This window comes from Sciurus carolinensis, chromosome 10 (genome assembly GCF_902686445.1).
Source record: "Sciurus carolinensis chromosome 10, mSciCar1.2, whole genome shotgun sequence".
NCBI classification, from domain to species: domain Eukaryota; kingdom Metazoa; phylum Chordata; class Mammalia; order Rodentia; family Sciuridae; genus Sciurus; species Sciurus carolinensis.
This window is the reverse complement of record NC_062222.1, coordinates 129,342,148-129,361,526: the sequence shown is the minus strand read 5'-3', so window position 1 is coordinate 129,361,526 and position 19,379 is coordinate 129,342,148. Positions and strand designations below refer to the sequence as shown.

The following is a 19,379-nucleotide window of genomic DNA, read 5'->3' as shown; positions in this document are numbered from 1 at the left end:
TTCCCCAGCTGACCTGGAGGCTGACATTTTGCGGTTTCCCAGGGCTCTTCTGCAGTACAAAGTGGTTACCCTCTGGGCAGGTGGCTCATTGGCAACCTCTTGAAGGGCAACCCTCCCTTCCCCACATCACAGTTTGTGTTCCGTGCCCTTCCCTGCCCTTCACTCCTTGACAGGGTCTGCCTGAGGGGGCCAGGGGACAACTTACCAAGTGCAGCAATTACTAACCTTCCAAAGATACCCTGGTTCCTTCAGTGTCTTTGCTTAATTGAACACCTCCCTGGACAACTGTGGGAAGTGGGATCCGACTGCGTATCCAGGGTAGGATTCAGTCCATTCATGTGGGCTCAGGGCTCTATCCTCTCTCTACTTTGCCTCCTGACATTGGATCATCTAGGTATCCCCAAGTGCAGAGCAGCTCCCAGTTTAACCAAGCTGAGCGTGAAGGAGCTGTCCGCTTAGGAATCCTGCCGTGGTCCTACCTGCGAGACTCCTCAGAGTCACTTCAGGGTCTCAGGAGTTTGTCCTACATGGTCTGAGTCCACTATTCCCACCCATTTCTTAGCAGAAGAGGGTGGTATTCAGACTATTAGCTGCTATGGAATGCTGATTTCAATATGAATATACATTTTATTCTGTCTGGGGACACAGGCCATCATAGATAATTGTCTGGACGACATAAATGAAGCCAGTGGACTGAAGAGTGAAATGCTTTCCACAGTCCATGGGGATGCGGTAAGTCCCGCAGGAAGGAGAAAGGCTCCTTCCCCATCTTAGGCTTTCCCGCCATCAGATATAAATGACATTTAGAGAAGGGTTTCCTCTTTGGCTTCTACATTCACTTTTCTCTTGAGTCTCATTTTATTGCAAATTGAGAATATGATGAGGTCATTTGTAACTACAGCATCTGAGGTCACTTTCCACTGGGCAAGGGTTAACTGTCCCCACTCAAACACTAGCACTGAGATTTGTGGCACCAGCCAGTAAAGCATGTTCACCTGGACCTCTGCTTGCTGGATCTCAAGAACCTCGGCTACTCTCGCAGAGGCAGGGCAGCGTGCCTTGCTCACCTTGCTCAGGACTGAGAACATGACCAACAGACTCATCTAATTTTTATTATTCTCCATTCAAGGCAGCAATTATCTGTGTGTGGGTTTCCCAGGAAATCAACACCCATACCAAACCAAGATCGAAAGAACATCCTTCTGTTTAGGTGTCAGTCACAGAACCAAAGGAGCAAATCAGCAGCATAGCGCACTGGCCGCCTCTTGAAGTGTTAAGCAGAGACAGGAAGGTGCCTGGGACTTTCTGAGATACCGTCCACTCGCTGGTGGTCAGGCCCAGACTGACCTTTCTTTATCCCTGGCCAACCCGCTTGCTTCTTCATACATGATCTCTTGGCTCGCATAGTTCCCCAGCCTGGGATGCGACAGAGCCACCTCCCACCTGCTCAGGACCTCTTATCCTTTCTACACCCAGCCCCAAGTTCACTCCCTCTTGGAAGACCTTCGGGACAGAACCAACCCTTTTCCCTACCTGTTCTCTGAAGGTCACCTACAGAGCCATTCTTCCCTTCTCTCTTCGATCCTTGAGTCACAAGGCCCTCCCCCCCAGCATTGGACTGGGTCACCTTCCTCACCTGCACCTCCCCCCAGGTCAAGTACACACCATGCAGGTGCTTATTGCACACTGTTCAAATTGGAAGCTGCTTTCTAACAAGCTGTCTTTTAAAACAGAACACAGTGTCACTGATCCTGGGGATTTTCAAATAAGTCTCAGGGAGCTCTTCTTCCTTCACAAAAAAAGTTAGTATTTCTTTGGGGGAAATTTTAATTTTTTAATAACCTACAGCTTGAAAGATTTTCTTCAAATGCTACTTTTGAAATTTCTACTGTCATTCAAACAGGATCTATGAGGTTGTTCCATGTTCTCTATAACCAAGGATACTGAAATTACAGATTAAATAATGGCTGTTTGAAGATCTATTTGCAACTCAGTCAAGAGATTTCTCATACTTGTTATTTTTAATAATAAACACATCAATAAAAAATTACCTCATTATAATCAGTTGAGAGATCAAAGTTCTTCCGTATGATTTTTCTGATGGATTCTGGGGGGGAAAGCCACAAAATAGCAAGATTATTTTTTCAGTAAAAATATAAAATGGATATTTAGAAAAAATAGGTTTAGTTATAGTTACAAATTATTATTCCTATATATAATAGTCTTATGATTTTATTCTTATTTCTTAATGTCAGCAAATAAATGAATTAATGATCCCCTGGCTGCAACCAAAGAAGTACAGATATTTTTGATTCACTGTTTTGTCAGTGGCAGAATTAGAGGGTTGCTATTCTAAAGATTTCACAATTTCTCACAATATACCTTAATTAAAACCAAAGGCAGGTCATTAATAATCACTAATCAAATGTCATGTTCAAATTACCAGTTATTATTTTGCAATAACAAAACTTTTCTTTTGATAACTCCACATTTGCATAACATTTTTTAAAGGAGTCTAGAAGTTAACCCTAATCCAAGAGTTCTTAGCATGGGAAACCCCTGTTTCCACCTCTGAGCAGTGAATGAAATCCCTGAAATGTTATGCAAAATCAAATTTTGTCCATGCATTTCATTTTTCTACATTTTCAAATTCTTGCAGGGCTGGGTCAGAAAGGAATGATATGAGACAACTGAGGCCCAGACAGTGAGGAATGTGCCAAGGAAGCACACAGGGATTGCTGAGGAAGCCGGGACCCGCTCTTCCGTCTCCTGTTCAGCCTCCTGCTCACCATGCTGACCGCAGTCGCACCCCAGGAATGAGCTTGTGCAAGACTCTGGCTGCATCCATCACACCTGATGTGGGCCAGGAGGGGGCAAAAGAGCCCCACCAGGAGTCATTTTTTAAAACAAGGACAATCAGATTTATGTGCTGGAAAACAAATCACACCACCTCTCAGGAGGGCCTTCTGGAAAACTTCCATCCTGTAGGCAGAAGACACCTGAGCAGATGTTTAAAGATTGGGCTGCAGAAAAAGGAATTTTCCAAACTGACAGGGCCTGGGGAACCCAAGCAGACCTTCCACAGCCCCCGCAGGCCCCACCAACGGGCTGCCTCCCCTTCACCAGGCAGTCTTGCCTTATAGATTAGACTTCTATCAGAATTTCCCTGGATGAAAGTGATACTGGTCTTGGAAAACAGGATTGGGTTCTCTCCCCCACCCACTCCCCGCCCCCACTGTGTTGAAGATTAAACTCCAGAGAAACACTAAGACAGGTATAGAAAACAAATTTTATTTAAGAGACAGAACAGAGGTAGCAGACTTCTTCAGAAGTCGGAGCCCAGAGCTAGTTGCCCCTGGGAGGGGGGGGTGTCTTGCTTTTATACAGAGGCCCACTCTCTCTTTTTTCTTGAAGTTGATGGCCCTTTCTCTCTGGTGTCCACCAGTCCCTCCAGGTTGTGTGGAGTAAGCAGGCCACTGGGTTCCTCAGGAGGGTGTCCTGAGGGCAGGAGTCAAACCCGCAGAAACCAGTTCTGGAACTGGGGCCTTTCTATCTGTCTGCCTCACTCAGACACCAGGCCCGAGGACTGCAGTTGCAGAAAGTCTCCCTTAGGTTATACGAGGAGAGATCACATCCTTCTAAGTGGACTTGGACGAGGCTCTCTCAATAGCACATATAGCAGGAGACTAATAGACAGTGGAAGCAAATGTCAAAGAACTCAGATCATGGGCCATGGCAGTCACAGAGAAGTGGATTCCCCCAAGTTCCAGCAGATTCTACCAGCAGTGTGCTTGAGGATCCCCAGCCTCTCCCCAGCCCTTCTGGGATCCTAATGGTCCTGGAGATTCAAGGAATAGTCCTAGCTACATCTACATCATTACCCCCTGGCAGCTGACCCCTGTCTTTTGGCTGCCAAGAGACCTAGTCCCTCTGCCAAGACCCATCCCTGCAGTGAGGGCAAAACCCATCTAAGCTTTTGGAGCAGAGATATTCTCACTTCCTGTGAAATAGAGCAGCACTATCCTATAGAAATACAATGCAGCCACTTAAGTGATTCTATTATTTATTTATAGTTTTATATATATATATCAATTATATGTAGATAGATGAATTATAGCTATATGTATTTATGGGATATAAAATAACAGTATGATTTTTAAATATCGAAGATCAGGGCTAAATATCAGGGCTAAATAAAGTCAACCAAACCAGCCATCACCTCAAACCTTTGATGTCCAACGAATGAATGGATAAAGAAAATACAGTACATATACACAATGAAGTTCTACTCAGCCATACAGAAAGAAATTACAGCATTTGCTGCCAAATGGATGGAATTGGAGAACATGACACTAAATGAAATAAACCAGACTCAAAGTCAAGCGTTGAATTTTTCTCTCGTATGCAGAAAAATACGAGATGTTCATGGGAACTCCCCTTGCCTTTGCCCCCGGATTTTCCCCTAGAGCAAAATAAGAGGGAAAAGGAGAGAAGAGGGGCGATCCAAGATGGCAGACTAGAGGGTGACTGCATCTCCAGAACCCAGGATTCAAGAAGGGGAGGCATTGAGAGACTCTGACTAAAATAGAGTCACTGGTGAGTCTCCCCCACCGGGTGAAGCTCGGCCTGGGCGGCAGGCCCGGATAGAGGTGGCTTATCGGAGCAGGGCAGGGCAGCTAGAGTCTTCCCCAAGTAGCCCTGTGCACTCCGGCGGTGGGCTCCTCCCACATGGCCAGCTTCTCCACCTTCTCGGAGCAGGCCCCCCAGTGAGAGCCTTTCTGAACAGAACCAGCTCCAAGTCCCAGAGCCAGCACAGCGAGCTCCGCCCCGGCCCACAAGCGGCTTCAGGGACCAGAACAGGGCAGCCAGGGACTTCCCCAAGCAGCCCGGCTACCTCCGGTGGGAGGCGCCTTTCAAGGCTAGCTTCTCGGAGCAGACCACCCAGTGAAAGCCTTTCTACACAGAGCCAGCCACAAGTCCCCAAGCCAATGGAGAGCTTTGATCCGCAAGCAGCCTCTGGGATCAGGGCAGGGCAGCCAGAGACTTCTCCAGGCGGCCCTGCCTTCTCCGGCCACAGGCTCTTTCCACGGGGTGATCCAAGATGGCGGACTAGAGGGTGACTGCATCTCCAGAACCCAGGATTCAAGAAGGGGAGGCATTGAGAGACTCGGACTAAAATAGAGCCACGGGGTGAGTCTCCCCCACCGGATGAAGCTCGGTCTGGGCTGCATGCACAGATAGGGGCGGCTTATCAGAGCAGGGCAGGGCACCTAGAGTCTTCCCCAGGTAACCCTGCTCAAACCGGCGGTGGGCTCCTCCCACACGGCCAGCTGTGCGGTGCAGGCCCCCCATTGAGAGCCTTTCTGCACAGAGCCAGCTCCAAGCCCTGGAACCAGTAGCTGGCTGGGGCAGCTTTCTTCGGAAGCACTGCATTATCAAGTTCCTCCGACACTTCAGGCTACTGAAGGCTGGGAGGTGATACACTGGAAATCTACAGGAATACTATAAGCCAATAGAGGAAATCTGCAATATCTCAGGGTTCCACTGACATCTGACCAATATGAGAAAATAAGGGAAGAAAATGTCCCAAACAAACCTAGATACTATATCAATAAAACCCAATGACAGCACAGCAGAAGAAATGTCAGAAAGGGAGTTCAGAATGTACATAATTAAAACAATCAGGGAAGCAAATGAGGAGATGAAAGAGCAAATGCAGGCATTGAAGGAGGAGATAAAAGAGCAAATGCAGGCATTAAATGATCGCACCAATGAACAGTTAAAAGAGCAAATACAGGAAGCAAGAGGTCATTTCAATAAAGAGTTAGAGATACTGAAAAAAAAAACAAACTGAAATACTTGAAATGAAGGAAACAATAAACCAAGTTAAAAACTCCATAGAAAGCATAACCAATAGGATAGAACACCTGGAAGACAGAACCTCAGACATTGAAGACAAATTATTTAACCTTGAAAGCAAAGTGGGCCAAACAGAAAAGATGGTAAGAAATCATGAACAGAATCTACAAGAATTATGGGATATCATGAAAAGGCCAAATTTAAGAATTATTGGGATTGAGGAAGGCTTAGAGAAACAAACCAAAGGAATGAACAATCTTTTCAATGAAATAATATCAGAAAATTTCCCAAATCTGAAGAACGAAATGGAAAACCAAGTACAAGAGGCTTATAGGACTCCAAATATACAAAATTACAACAGACCCACACCAAGGCACATTATTATGAAAATACCTAACATACAAAATAAAGACAGGATTTTAAAGGTCGCAAGAGAAAAGAATCAAATTACATTCAGGGGGAAACCAATAAGAATATCAGCAGATTTTTCAATCCAGACCCCAAAAGCTAGAAGGGCCTGGAACAACATTTACCAAGCCCTGAAAGAAAATGGATGCCAACCAAGAATCTTATACCCAGCAAAACTTACTTTCAGATTTGATGATGAAATAAGATCCTTCCATGATAAACAAAAGCTAAAGGAATTTACAAAAAGAAAGCTGGCATTACAGAACATTCTCAGCAAAATATTCCATGAGGAAGAGATGAAAAACAACGATGCAAATCAGCAACGGGAGGAATTAGCCTAAAGGAATAGCCAAATAAAGGAGAAACCAAATCATGTCAAAAAACAAAAATGAGTCAAATGATTGGGAATACAAATCATATCACAATAATAACCCTAAATGTTAATGGCCTGAACTCATCAATCAAAAGACATAGACTGGCAGATTGTATTAAAAAGAAAAATCCAACAATATGCTGCCTGCAAGAGACTCATCTCATAGAAAGAGATACCCATAGACTAAAGGTGAAAGGATGGGAAAAAACATACCATGCACACGAACACAGCAAAAAAGCTGTGTTCATTCCATCCTCATTTCAGATAATGTGGACTTCAAGCCAAAACTAGTCAGAAGGAATAAAGAAGGACATTACATGCTGCGTAAGGGAAGCATAAATCAGCAAGACATAACAATCATAAATATCTATGCCCCGAACATTGGCTCATCCACGTATGTCAAACAAATCCTTCTCAATTCCAGAAATCAAATAGACCACAACACAATAATACTAGGCGATTTTAACACACCTCTCTCACCACTGGATAGATCTTCCAAACAAAAATTGAATAAAGAAACCATAGATCTCAATAACACAATCAACAATTTAGACTTAACGGACATATATAGAATATGCCATCCAACAAAGAACGAATACACTTTCTTCTCAGCAGCACATGGATCCTTCTCTAAAATAGACCATATTTTATGCCACAAAGCTACTGTTAGCAAATACAAGAAGATAGAGATACTACCTTGTACTTTATCAGATCATAATAGATTGAAATTAGAAATAAATGACAGAATAAAAAACAGAAACTTCTCCAATACCTGGAGATTAAATAATACACTATTATATGATGAATGGAGAACAGAAGACATCAGGAGGGAAATAAAAAAATTCTTAGAAGTAAACGAGAACAAAGACACATCATATCAAAATCTCTGGGACACTATGAAAGCAGTACTTAGAGGCAGATTTATTTCATGGGGCGCATTCAACAAAAGAAGTAGAAATCAACAAATAAACGACTTAATACTACAGCTCAAAGCCCTAGAAAAAGAAGAGCAGACCAACACCAAAAGTAGAAGACAGGAAATAGTTAAAATCAGAGCCAAAATCAACAAAATTAAAACAAAAGAAACAATCGGAAAAATTAACAAAATAAATAGTTGGTTCTTTGAAAAAATAAACAAAATTGATAAACCCTTAGCCACACTAACAAAGAGGAAGAGGAAGAAAACTCAAATTAATAAAATTCGGAATGAACAAGGAAATATCACAACAGACACGACTGAAATACAAAACATAATTAGAAGCTACTTTGAAAATCTATACTCCAACAAAATAGAAAATTTCGAAGACATCAACAGGTTTCTAGAGACATATGAATTGCCTAAACTGAACAAGGAGGACATACACAATTTAAATAGACCAATTTCAAGTAATGAAATAGAAGAAGTCATCAAAAGCCTACCAACAAAGAAAAGTCCGGGACCAGATGGGTTCTCAGCCGAGTTCTACAAAACCTTTGAAGAAGAGCTCATTCCAATACTCCTCAAAGTATTCATTGAAATAGAAGAGGAGGGAACCCTCCCAAACTCGTTCTATGAAGCCAATATCACCCTGATACCTAAACCAGACAGAGACACATCAAGGAAAGAAAATTTCAGACCAATATCTTTAATAAACATCGACACAAAAATTCTCAACAAAATTTTAGCAAATCGCATACAAAAATATATTAAAAAGAAAGTGCAACACGATCAAGTGGGTTTTATCCTAGGCATGCAAGGTCGGTTCAACATCAGGAAATCAATAAATGTTATTCACCATATCAACAGACTTAAAGTTAAGAATCACATGATTTATTTCAATAGATGCAGAAAAAGCATTCGATAAAATACAGCATCCCTTCATGCTCAAAACACTAGAAAAAATTGGGGTAGTGGGAACATTCCTTAACATTATAAAGGCCATCTACGCTAAGCCCATGGCCAATATCATTCTAAATGGTGAGAAACTGAAAGCATTCCCCCTAAAAACTGGAACAAGGCAGGGATGCCCTCTTTCACCACTTCTATCCAACATTGTCCTTGAGCCTCTAGCCAGAGCAATTAGAGAAACCAAAGAAATTAAAGGGATACGAATTAGAAAAGAAGAACTCAAACTATCCCTGTTCGCTGATGACATGATTATATATTTAGAGGAACCTGGAAATTCCACCAGAAAACTTTTAGAACTCATAAGTGAATTCAGTAAAGTAGCAGGTTACAAGATCAATGCTCATAAATCCAATGCATTTTTATACATAAGTGATGAATCTTCAGAAAGAGAAATTAGGAAAATTACCCCATTCACAATAGCATCAAAAAAATAAAATACTTGGGAATCAATCTCACAAAAGAGGTGAAAGACCTCTACAATGAGAACTATAGAACACTAAAGAAAGAAATTAAAGAAAACCTTAGAAGATGGAAAGATCTCCCATGTTCTTGGATAGGCAGAATTAATATTGTCAAAATGGCCATACTACCAGAAGTGCTATACAGATTCAATGCAATTCCAATTAAAATCCCAATGATGTACCTTACAGAAATAGAGCAAGCAATTATGAAATTCATCTGGAAGAATAAAAAACCCAGAATAGCTAAGGCAATCCTCAGTAGAAAGAGCGAAGCAGGGGGTATCGCAATACTAGATCTTCAACTCTATTACAAAGCAATAGTAACAAAAACGGCATGGTATTGGTACCAAAATAGACAGGTAGATCAATGGTACAGAAAGGAGGACATGGACACAAACCCAACTAAATACAATTTTCTCATACTAGACAAAGGGGCCAAAAATATGCAATGGAGAAAAGATAGCCTCTTCAACAAATGGTGCTGGGAAAACTGGAAAACCATATGCAACAGAATGAAACTAAACCCCTATCTCTCACCATGCACAAAACTCAACTCACAATGGATCAAGGACCTCGGAATCAGACCAGAGACCCTGCATCTTATAGAAGAAAAAGTAGGTCCAAACCTTCAACTTGTTGGCTTAGGATCAGACTTCCTTAACAGGACTCCCATAGCACAAGAAATAAAAGCAAGAATCAACAACTAGGATAGATTCAAACTAAAAAGCTTTCTCTCAGCAAAGGAAACTCTCAGTAATGTGAAGAGAGAGCCTACAGAGTGGGAGAATATCTTTGCCACTCATACTTCAGATAGAGTGCTAATTTCCAGAATATATAAAGAACTCAAAAAACTCTACACCAAGATTACAAATAATCCAATCAACAAATGGGCTAAGGAAATGAACAGACACTTCACAGAAGAAGATGTACAAGCAATCAACAGATAGATGAAAAAATGTTCAACATCTCTAGTAATAAGAGAAATGCAAATCAAAACTACCCTAAGATTTCATCTCACCCCAATTAGAATGGCGATTATCAAGAACACAAGCAACAATAGGTGTTGGCAAGGATGTGGGGAAAAAGGTACACTCATACATTGCTGGTGGGGTTGCAAATTAGTGCAGCCACTCTGGAAAGCAGTATGGAGATTCCTCAGAAAACTTGGAATGGAACCACCATTTGACCCAGCTATCCCACTCCTTGGCCTATACCCAAAGGACTTAAAATCAGCATACTAAAAAGATACAGCCACATCAATGTTCATAGCTGCTCAATTCACCATAGCCAGATTGTGGAAACAACCTAGATGCCCTTCAGTTGATGAATGGATAAAGAAACTGTGGCATATATATACAATGGAATATTACTCCGCAATGAAGAATGATAAAATTATGGCATTTGCAGGCAAATGGATGAAATTGGAGAATATCATGCTAAGTGAGATAAGCCAATCTCAAAAAACTAAAGGACGAATGATCTCGCTGATAAGCGGATGATGACATATAATGGGGGGTGGGAGGGGTTAGTGTTAGGGTTAGGGTTAGATTTAGGGTTAGGGCTAAGGAGGGTGGTAAGAACGGAGGAAAGAAGGACTGTATAGAGGGAAAAGAGGGGTGGGAGGGGTGGGGGGAAGGGAAAAAAATAATGAATCAAACATCATTGCCCTATGTAAATTTATGATTACACAAATGGTATGCCTTGACTCCATGTACAAATAGAGAAACAACATGTATCCAATTTGTATACAATAATAATAATAAAAAAAGAATCTTCCCTTCATCTATTAAAAAAAAAAAAAAAAGGGAGAGAAGAAATCCCACGGAAATAGAAGGGAGACCAGTGGAGCAGAGGAAGGGGACTGAGGTGGAGGGAAGAGGGATAGGAAAAGGGAAGAACTGTGAAATGAGTTTGACCAAATGATGTTATGTCCGTATAGGAATATACCACCATGAATTCCGCCTTTATGAATATCTACAAAGCCCCAGTTAAAAAACAGTAAACAAATACAAGGAAGACCAGGAGAGTAGAGAAAGGGGAACTGCCAGGGGCTGGAGGGAAGGGAAAGAAGTACTGGGGATTGAAATGGAGCAAGTTGTATCCCATGCATGTATGATCGTCAAAATGAACCCCACTGTTAGGTATGACCATCATGCTCTAATAAAACATTTAAAATACTTAAGAAAAAAGTTGGTATGTCACGTGTCATTTCAGAAGAAATTATTCTTAAGAAATTCATGCTTTTCTTTTGTTGGAGCTAGGTATGCCAGAAAGGCATGATCACTCCATGAATCTATTGCTTCTTATTCACATTGTATAAAGGTTTTCTTTAATAGTATAGTTAGAGATTTTGCAAATTCGAAACTTTCTTTTCAACAACAGGTTCATGGAGATGTGGCAAATATATAAATAAAATTTAAGAAAAAAATTGACTTATTCCATGATGGGCACCCTTTGAGATCTGTTCTTCCAGTGAATTAAAGCGCATTATCAACTCCTAGCTATAGTCACTGCACTGCGCAACACATTTAAAAAAATAACACACAAAAAACTTAATTCCTCTTGTCTGAGGCCTTGTGCCCTTTGATTGTCATTTCCTTCTCCTGCCCACCCCTTAAACTCTGTGGCGGCCATTCTACTCTCTGCCTGTTTGAATTCATGTTTTGATTTAACACACAGTGAGAATATGCGGATATTGTCCTTCTGTTTGTCTTATTTCACCTAGCATGATAGTCTCCAGGCCTACATACGTTGTCACAAATGGCAAGAATTGCTTTCTTTCTTCAGGTTGAATAGTGCTTCAGTGTATCTGTCCCATGTTTTTTTTATCCACTCACCCCTTGATGGACACAAGGTGATCCTTAACTTGGCTACAGTGAATGATGCTGCAGTAACCCAGGTGTGCAGGGACCTCTTAGACATACTAATTTAAAATCTTGGTAGATATCCAGAAGTGGGATTCCTGGATCATATAAAATTCTGTTTTTAATTTTTTGAGGAGTCTCCATATAGTTTTCCATAATGGCTGTGCTGACATTCCCACCAACAACATATAGGAGTTCCCCTTTTCTCCACAGTCTTACCAACACGTGTTAGCTTTAGTCTTTTTGGTAATATTCATTCTGACAAGGGAAATATCTTAGGTACTAGGTCATTGTGGTTTTAATTTGCATCTCGATACTGATTAGAGATGCTAAGCATTTTTTTCATATGTCACCTGGTGATCAAGGTACCCATCAACACCATGGTGACACACAAGGACAAGCCACAATCACAGGAGCAAGAAAAACCTCACTTTAACCCAGTGCTTACCAAGGATGACATCATGACCAACGCCAGCTCTGACAGTTTTTAAGTGAACAGTTTTGTACTGACATTTCCCGTCCCATTGCCCATTTTTCAGTCTGACAAGCACAGAGCCCAGCATGGGTTATAAGTCAGGTGAGCCATGACATTAGCCTCCATTTGTTCCAAGTGTGCTGTGCACATGAACCTGACCTGTCTTCAGGGCCATTTAACATTATTCAAGTGTCTGTGAAGTGCAGCCCGTCTGTCAAGTGCCCACGATGAGCCACACAACGTGGTACCCAACAGGGTAGATGGTAAGTCCTAGACCCCTCCTTGAGAAAATAGTCTTCTCTTGCCCTCCAGGAGACTTCCATGTGGAGATGACAGAGACACTATCCTTCCTGGGCTCCGGGGGCGCCTGTCACCACAGGATCAGAGACACTGAGTGCTGTACCAGGACAGGGCGCCGTCTGGCCACCTCTGCCACAAAGTGGTTCATTTCCCACCGTACCAATTCTGTGCTCTTTTCAACAATGGAATATTTTCTCAACAAATAATGGTGGGTGGAAGACATTTCAGCTAGCAGACAAGGAAGTGAAAGACTGTTCTCAGAGTCCAGTCTTATGGAATCATGTGCAAGACTCCAGAAGAGGGACTGTGCAGAACGGCCACAGCTGAAAACCTTTCCTCACTTACCTTCCAGATCATATGCCTTCTCACCTGGGGGTTGCTTTCAGTTTTACATGATGATATAAATTAAGAAATCTATCAGTGAGGGCCTAATTCTGATCCCTTGGATTATAGGTGCATCAAATTAGAAGGTAGCTGGGTTTGTTCTTGACTCTGTCTAGAGGTCTCGAGTCACAGAAATAAGAAAAGTGTCCCATGCAGGACCTATATATGATGGATACACCTCCTTCATCCCAGTCAAAACTCATCTTTGACTAAGAGATTTCTGTTCCCTCACTGGTTTCTTTCAATACATATGCAGTTCCAACTCAAGCGTGCCTAGTGGAACTCCACTCTTGAAATGTTCCCTTGGAAAGCGAATAGAGAACTTTAAAACCCCTGTTATTTGCAGTTGGTTTATCAGCTGTGTGCTGAGCTTAAGAGCTCTTGGAAGGATTCTGCTGATGCTATCTGTAAGTCGGCCCTGTTGGGCTCTTGTGTTTGCTTGGAAATGTGATTAATTAAGAGTATAAAGTGTTATGTGTCTCTCGGTGGAGAGACCACAGAGGCCCTCTTTTGCCCTCAGTGCCACTGTCTTAAACACCATTTGGGGGTTCCCCACGTGGCTCTTTGCTAAGAAGGACTTAGTGTGCTACTCTGTGTTAATTCACCACTAATCAAAGTGAAAGAGTGGTTTACATTTTTACTCCTAATAGTTTTATAAACAGAATAATGATATTCATGTTCAATTTAGAGACTTGCAAACACTAGTTGCATAAATTATGATCTTACTAAAATTAAATTAAAATACAACAATAATTGCTTCTTTCTGGACATGAAAGATTTTCTACAGACCCTTAAAAATATACTTGACAACTTGCCCCTGTCTAGACCAAATTCCTTATGGGGCAAAACGGCAGGCAGGCTAACCAACTGGAATACTTGACAAGTCCAGATGAAACATAAATCTAGAAAGCTCAAAAGGATTGTCCTCCTGGTATGCTGGCATTACACAGGAAAGGAAGACAAGAGGTACTCTGCCCTAAGAAAAGTGTTCAACACAGTCCATGTCTACAACACATCAATATGTGAGTGTCTTCAACTCACTAGGGCACCCCATGGCTTTCAGCACCCTCTCCTCCTCTAGTCCCTCAGCGAGTGGCATGGCATGTGAGTGCTCAGCAGGATCCATGGGTTGCTTCCTCTTCTTGACCCGCTGCTTAGCTCTACTGGCCAGCTCCTTGCAGTCAGGAGTAACCATGCAGGTGTGCATGCATGTCTAGGCCTGGCCTCCAAACCACAAGAATATTCATGCTTGCCTACTTCCCCATCAGTCAGTCAAACATGGAGGATCCCATGGAGCATTCTAAAGCCCAGGGACTTGGCAGAGCCTTTAGGCAAAGCAAGTGGAATCGCCAGTCCAATGCCCTACCCTCTCCTCTCTAGACCATTCTAAGCCATGAAAGGGAAAAACAATTTTTTTTAAACTGAAACCTGGGCTTATTTGTTACAGCAAATGGTGTTACTTACCCTAACTAAAACAAGCTGTGTTCAATTAAGTGCCCATTATTTCCTGGGGCATGCCTCCTGCTATGGTTTGAATATGGTTTGACCCTTCACATCTCATGCGGAAATTTTTTTTTTTTTTTTTTTTTTTTTCGCAGTGCTGGGGATCAAACCCAGGGCCTTGTGCTTGCAAGGCAAGCACTCTACCGACTGAGCTATATCCCCAGCCCTCATGTTGAGATTTAATTCCCATCACGATGTTAAGAAGAGGGAACTTTAAGGAGTGATTAGGGATCTACCTTTATGAATGTTATTCCATTTGTGCAATTGATGGCTTAATGGGTTACCCTGAGATTGGGTCTGCAATAAAAGCCTGTTTGGTTAGGTCTCACACACTCTCCCTGTCTCTTGCCACGTCAGGTCCTGCACCACCTCCATCCTCAGCCAGCAAGAAGGCCAGCATCTGACCTTGGACCAGAGCTGAGTCAAAATAAACTTCTTTACCCTATAACTTATCCAGTCTGTGGTATGGTGTCATTAGCAATAGAAAAAGCACTAAGGTATCTCCTCTACCTTGTAGACTATCCTGCCAACTCTGATCAAGCAGAGAATAAGAAAAAAAGTTCATTTTCCTTAAGAGAATACACAGATTGACACATGCAGATTGAGACTTGGCAAAGTGAATAGATTGGAACTAATTGTGTACTAAAGTTTCAAAAGTCGGCTTCATTCGAGATCCAAATTCCTGTGTTCATATGGGAGAATGCAAGAAAAGCCATTTAAAGCCACAAAAATCACTTTCAAATAAAGAGCAGCGTAGCTTAAATAAAGTGCTCTTCCTGCCTGCTTTTCACTGGCATGTCTGCAAGCTTTGACAGTCACTCTCAGTCTGATGTGTGTCCGTAAGCCTTCTAAAGTCTGACAGTCCACTGGCTTTTCCTAATCAACAAACACATGTTCATGGCCAGTTTAAACCTCTGATTCAAACATGCCTCTGCCACCAAAATATTCATGGAAAATGCTCTTAGGTAACAGAATTATCCTGGAAAACGTGCACCAGATGGTTAAGGCAAGATAGGGTTAAGATTTTGATACCATCTCCAAGAGTATGTGCACAAAATGGCCCATAATATGTTCGGGGCACCAGTTGCTCTCTCTGAAGGAGAATGCAGATTGAAATCAGGATGCAGAGGCTGCTGACAGAAAAGTAAGCATTTATGTGGTCTGTGTGGCCCAGAGCACCTTCCCAGAGCCCCCTGGAGGAAGAGGTCATTCACTGCTGCTCCGTCTGGGCTTCCTTCATTGGCTGGGCTTGCTAGGTTTTGTTTTGATGCTTCAAAATTTCCTGATTCAGAATTCTAAAATGAAAATTTGTCCTTTCTCCACAGGCAGACATCCATTATTTTAAAAAAAATTCAGAACTGTTTTGTTAATTGGGTAGCTTGACTCAGCTTACCTTTTATCAAGAAAAAAAATGTTTAATAAACCAATGGATTGAATGAAAATGGTTAAATCTACACTGAATCAGCATAGTAGATGTAAGAGTTCTGATAGCTGGTAGGTTGAATGAAAAAGGAAGAGAAGGCCATCATGCCCTAGACATTTCACGTTAACTAAGGCATATAACTACACCTTCACCACCCTTCGTTTGATGCCAGGCCAAGCCCCGTTTTGAGTCTGAGTTCTCCGGCTAGAATGGAGGTGAGTTAAGATAGTACTGGTGGTGAAAGAAAGATAAGCCCCGAGGTAGACTTGTGGGCAGGGCTGTAGCTCAGTGGTAGAGCCCAGCCCTACCTGGGTGTGTGAGGCCCCAGGTTCAATCCCCAGCAGTACTGAAAACACAAATAAAGGAAGACTTATGCCAGCCACCCCAACTCCGAACCATAGGCTCAACGTGAGAATGACCCATTGGACATGAGGTATCCCTCCAAAGCTCCTGTATTATTTCAGGGGATGACATGATTAGATTATGAGAGCTGTAACCCAATCAGTGCATTGATCCATTTGATGAATTGATAATTTGAATGGACTGCTGGGTGGTAGGCAGGTGAGGAGGTGAGTCACTGTGGATGTGCCCTTTGGGATTATAGCCTGTCCTCCTGGATCCTCCGTCTCTCTCTGCTTCCCGGTTACCATGAGATGAGCAGTTTTTCTCCACCATGACCCTCCATCATGATGTTTTGTCTCCCCTTGGGCCCAGAGCAATGGAGCCAGCCAACCATGAACCCCCAAATAAAACTCTTCCTCCTCTAAGTTGTTCTTGTCAGATATTTTGACCCCAACAATGAAAACTTGACTAACACAGTTCATAGGTCACAATGTTGGCACACAGTGCAGGTCCTTCAGAGAAAGCACCAGCTGATCAGACTCTGCCTCAGGATTCACGGGACCTTGCTCATTTGATTCTCTAGTGTTTGCAAGGGGAGAAGACTAAGCTTTTCCCAAACTACACACTCCTCCCAATCTCATCCCTAAACACTGGGAAGGCTGTCCGCACCTGTCAGTGATCGCCAGAAAGATAGAAGCAATAAAAGATACAGACAGAGGTGCATGGATACAGACAGAGGTATAAAAAGACAGAGATCTATTGTAAGGCATGGTGGGAGCTGGCAAACCTACGATCTACAGGGTACACTGGCAGGCTGGAAACGCAGGCAGATGTTGATGCTACAGTCTTGAAGCAGAATTTCTTCTTTCTCAGGAAACCTGTTTCTGTTCTTAAAGCTTTTCAATTGGCTGGCCGGAGCCCGCCCACATTATCAAAGGCAGTGTCCTTCATGTGAAGTCAATTAATTGCAGGCTGGGGTTGGAGCTCAAGGGTAGGAGAAAGTGCAGCACGCAGAGGGCTCTGGCTTTGATCCCCAGCTGCTAAATAAAGAGGCAATTAATTGTAGATTTTAACCACATCTATAAAATGCCTAGTATTTGATTAAGTTGTTGGGTATTACAGCTTGCCCAAGATGGCACAGAAAACTGGCTATCCCTCTACCCAAGGAGGCTCTTGATCCTGAGAAGGATGGTTCTCCGAGGAGGAGGGATAACACAGCAGAAGATCTCTAAGCAGCTCTGTTTCTGGAGGGAGATAAACCTCATCAGAGACGCCGCCTAAGAATTCTTGAGAGCTCAAGCTCCCCTACCAAGCTCAGGCAGCAACTGAGGCCCCATCCGTGCAAGGGAAGGTGACCACACAGGGTCTCTGAAGGCGACTGACCTTGAGGGATGACCCCTAAACACCTCCAAAGATTGATTTGTGTTTTGTGTGCACTGTATTAAAAGTCCAGCAAATAAATCCCTTCTGAAAAGATTTCCATTGAAAATAACAAAACTAAAGAAGTTTGTCACTTGAAAGTTTAAGTGCTGTGTTTTGGAAAGGAGTACTTACCAGCCCACCTGTCAGCAGCCCTGCCTCCATCTTCTAGAGGAATGGACACACCTGCCCACGCTGCCCACCCCTGTGGCTGGTGCAGCTGTGCTGAGCCCGTCTCCATCTAGCCCTGAGTGGCCCAGGTTTAACAACCACTTCCTGCTGCAACCCTGCTGTATCTTCAGTTGCAGGGAAATGAATGTTTTTGGTGAAACCATTCAAATCCTCACACCACCCTGATGCAACCCTTTGGGTTTTTTTTTTTTTTAATTTCTTTATTTATGTTTATTCTTGGGTTTTGTTTTTAGTAAAGAGACTGATGTTTCAGACACTTAGAAGCCACAGCAGGTTTATCAGACGTATGAAAATGCGCCCCCTACCTCCAAGTGCATGACCAGGTATTGAGTTAGAACCTCTTTCCCTTCAGCAAAAACACGATGCTTGCTGGGTAGGATGGTGCATTCCCATCGTCTCAGCACTTAGGAGGAAAAGGCAGGAGATCACTTGAGCCCAGGAGTTTGAAGCCAGCCTGGACTATGTAGGGAGACTCCATTTCAAGTAAGAACATTAATAATATTATAATGACACAAACAGCCTTGGCATATTTTTTCCTTTAGAACAGCGATTAGCAAGTGACTGTTCTGTTCCTCTCCTTCAATGGACTGGGCTTTCACACACTGTCTCTGAATGAAGAACTAGGAGAAATTACTGCAGAAGACGTTATCCTCGGGGCTGGGGTTGCGGCTCAGTGGAAAAGCGCTTGCCCAGCATGCATGAGGGTCTGGGTTCGATCCTCAGCACTGCATAAAAATAAATAAAATAAAGGGATTGTGTCCATCTACAACTAAAAAATGCCTTAAAAATAAGTTACTCTTATGAAAACAACTGGGATCACTGGGGCTTTTTTAGGTTTCTGCCAGCCATGTGCCCCCACCAATCCGGGGGCTGTGATTTACTTGACCTGGGTCAGTGAGTGTGGCACAGCCCAGCTTGTGACTGGGCAGGTCGGCTGGTCATCATTTCCAAGACTTTCGAGGAAAGGGGCCAGTTTGCAGAAGCCTGAGGGGGAGCTTCTGAAGGCTCCTGGAGCCGGGAACCCTTGGCAAAGTGTCCTTTCAGAGGAGAGCTGGGCTGTGTGGCCTCCTGGACACGGGCTGCAAGGCCCCCCACAGAGGGATGGTCGGGGGTCCGGTGTTGAAGCCCTGGTGGGTCCAGGGAAAGGGGGCAAGGACCGCTGCCAAAATATTTGTGGATTCCCATGTGTATTTCCTCCCCTAAAACATGCCTGGAAAGTGTAATTCCGTTTACGGTCCTTGTGTCTGCTCTTCATCAGGAAAAGTCTGCCTGGAGGACCTTTGAAATCAATGTGGTTTGAATTACAGGCTTTGATCCGTACTGAATGTCACATGACCTCAACCACAGGGCTGGGTGAACACGAATCAACTAAACCTCATTCTGTTCCATGTGACACGGGGTCAGCTCCAGGGACGGAGAGTGGGACTAGGGACAGGAGTGTTTTTGTTGCCCCCTTGTATATACTTTGAGTTCACTTGAATTTTTAAA

The 19,379-nt window shown here is 43.0% G+C and overlaps 1 protein-coding gene across 3 annotated transcripts in view; it reads right to left on the bottom strand.

Moving 5' to 3' along the window:
- Positions 1–19,379, bottom strand: part of Prom1 (prominin 1) — a 124,070-nt gene that overhangs the window by 68,251 nt on the left and 36,440 nt on the right. For all 3 annotated transcript variants that reach the window (XM_047567087.1, XM_047567090.1, XM_047567089.1), the window contains exon 3: positions 2,052–2,107. In XM_047567087.1, the coding sequence (XP_047423043.1) occupies positions 2,052–2,107 (56 nt within the window). The remainder of the gene's footprint in view (positions 1–2,051; positions 2,108–19,379) is intronic.